The sequence below is a fragment of the Capsaspora owczarzaki genome (assembly GCF_000151315.2).
Source record: "Capsaspora owczarzaki ATCC 30864 unplaced genomic scaffold supercont2.14, whole genome shotgun sequence".
NCBI lineage: Eukaryota > Filasterea > Ministeriida > Capsasporidae > Capsaspora > Capsaspora owczarzaki.
This window is the reverse complement of record NW_011887305.1, coordinates 510,308-511,701: the sequence shown is the minus strand read 5'-3', so window position 1 is coordinate 511,701 and position 1,394 is coordinate 510,308. Positions and strand designations below refer to the sequence as shown.

General features: G+C 54.9%; 1 protein-coding gene across 1 annotated transcript; it reads left to right on the top strand.

Annotated features, from left to right (window-relative positions):
* Positions 1-242: 242 nt before the first annotated feature.
* On the top strand, positions 243-1,375 carry CAOG_09111 (hypothetical protein; the record flags this gene model as incomplete). Its single annotated transcript, XM_011272466.1, has 2 exons — positions 243-1,248; positions 1,353-1,375. The coding sequence occupies 2 exons, from the start codon at positions 243-245 to the stop codon at positions 1,373-1,375; spliced, it is 1,029 nt and encodes a 342-aa protein (XP_011270768.1).
* Between the last annotated feature and the right edge of the window lie 19 nt (positions 1,376-1,394).

Below are 1,394 nucleotides of genomic sequence, written 5' to 3'. Positions count from 1 at the left end.
GCCAAATCACTCTGACCCTGCTTCCAGAGATTCATCGCTTCTCTTCTCCAAGGTATTGTCGGGGTTTTTTTTTCCTTAAGACATCCTCATCCACTCCGACACTCAACGAGAACAAGTCTCTCGTCCGCCGTGTTTTTACAATTCTGCGCGACACCCAGCTCTACGTCAAGCTGGAAAAATCTGTCTTCCACTCCGACTCGGTGCTCTTCCTTGGCTACATCGTTTCCAAGGATGGCGTCAAGATGGATCCTGCCAAGCTTTCTGCAGTCCTCAACTGGCCGGTGCCCGAAACTGTCCACGCCGTCCAGAAATTCCTCGGCTTTGCCAACTACTACCGCCGTTTCATCAAGAACTTTTCCGGTGTGATTACTCCCATCACCAAGCTCCTCGGCAAGGATGTCCCTTTCAACTGGACACCCGAATGCGACTCTGCTTTTGCCTTCCTCAAGCATTCTTTCACCTCCGCGCCCGTCCTTGCCTATCCTGACCCCTCCAAGCCTTTCATCCTCGAGACCGATGCCAGCGACTTTGCTCTCGGTGCCATTCTGTCCCAGCTCGATGACAATGGCGTTGCGCATCCCGTTGCCTTCCATTCCCGCAAATTCACTGGCTCTGAACTCGCGTGGAACATTTACGACAAAGAGCTCTGTCCCATTGTCGAGTCCTTCAAGGTCTTCCGGCACTACCTCCTCGGCGCCAAGGTTCCTGTCAAGGTGATTACCGATCACAAAAACATCGAGTTCTGGTCTACCGCCCGTCTCCTCAACCCGCGCCAGACCCGTTGGGCCCAAGTGCTCGCCGACTTCTTCTTCCTCGTCTACCACCGCGCTGGTACCCTCCATACTCTCCCTGACGCTCTCTCTCGTTCCTCTTCGACGGGGGTGGGTGACCCCAAGGTCAAGACTCCGACCAGCATGTTTCCCGAGAAACTCCTCATTGCCGTCATGTCCGACGACTTCCTGTTCCGCGTCCGCCAGGCTTTAGCGACCGACATTCTCGCACTCGAGATCGCTGAAGACCCTTCCCGCTTCCCCAAGTTCACCAGAAAGGACGATCTCCTTTACTTCAAGACGGCCTTGTACATTCCTGATTCGGCCGATCTCCGTTCTCTTGTCCTCGAGTCCCGCCACGACAGCTATGCTGCCGGTCACTTTGGCATCCGCAAGACCATCGAGTTAGTCCAGCGTGACTACTACTGGCCCAAGATGCACGATACGATCCAGCACTATGTCGAATCGTGCGAGACCTGTATCCGCAGCAAAACTTCCTCCCACAAGCCCTATGGCCTCCTCAAGCCTCTCCCCATTGCCGAGCACCCCTGGAAATCCATCTCCATGGATTTCATCACCCAGCTTCCTCCTTCCAACTCCTTTGATGCAATCTGCGTCGTCGTC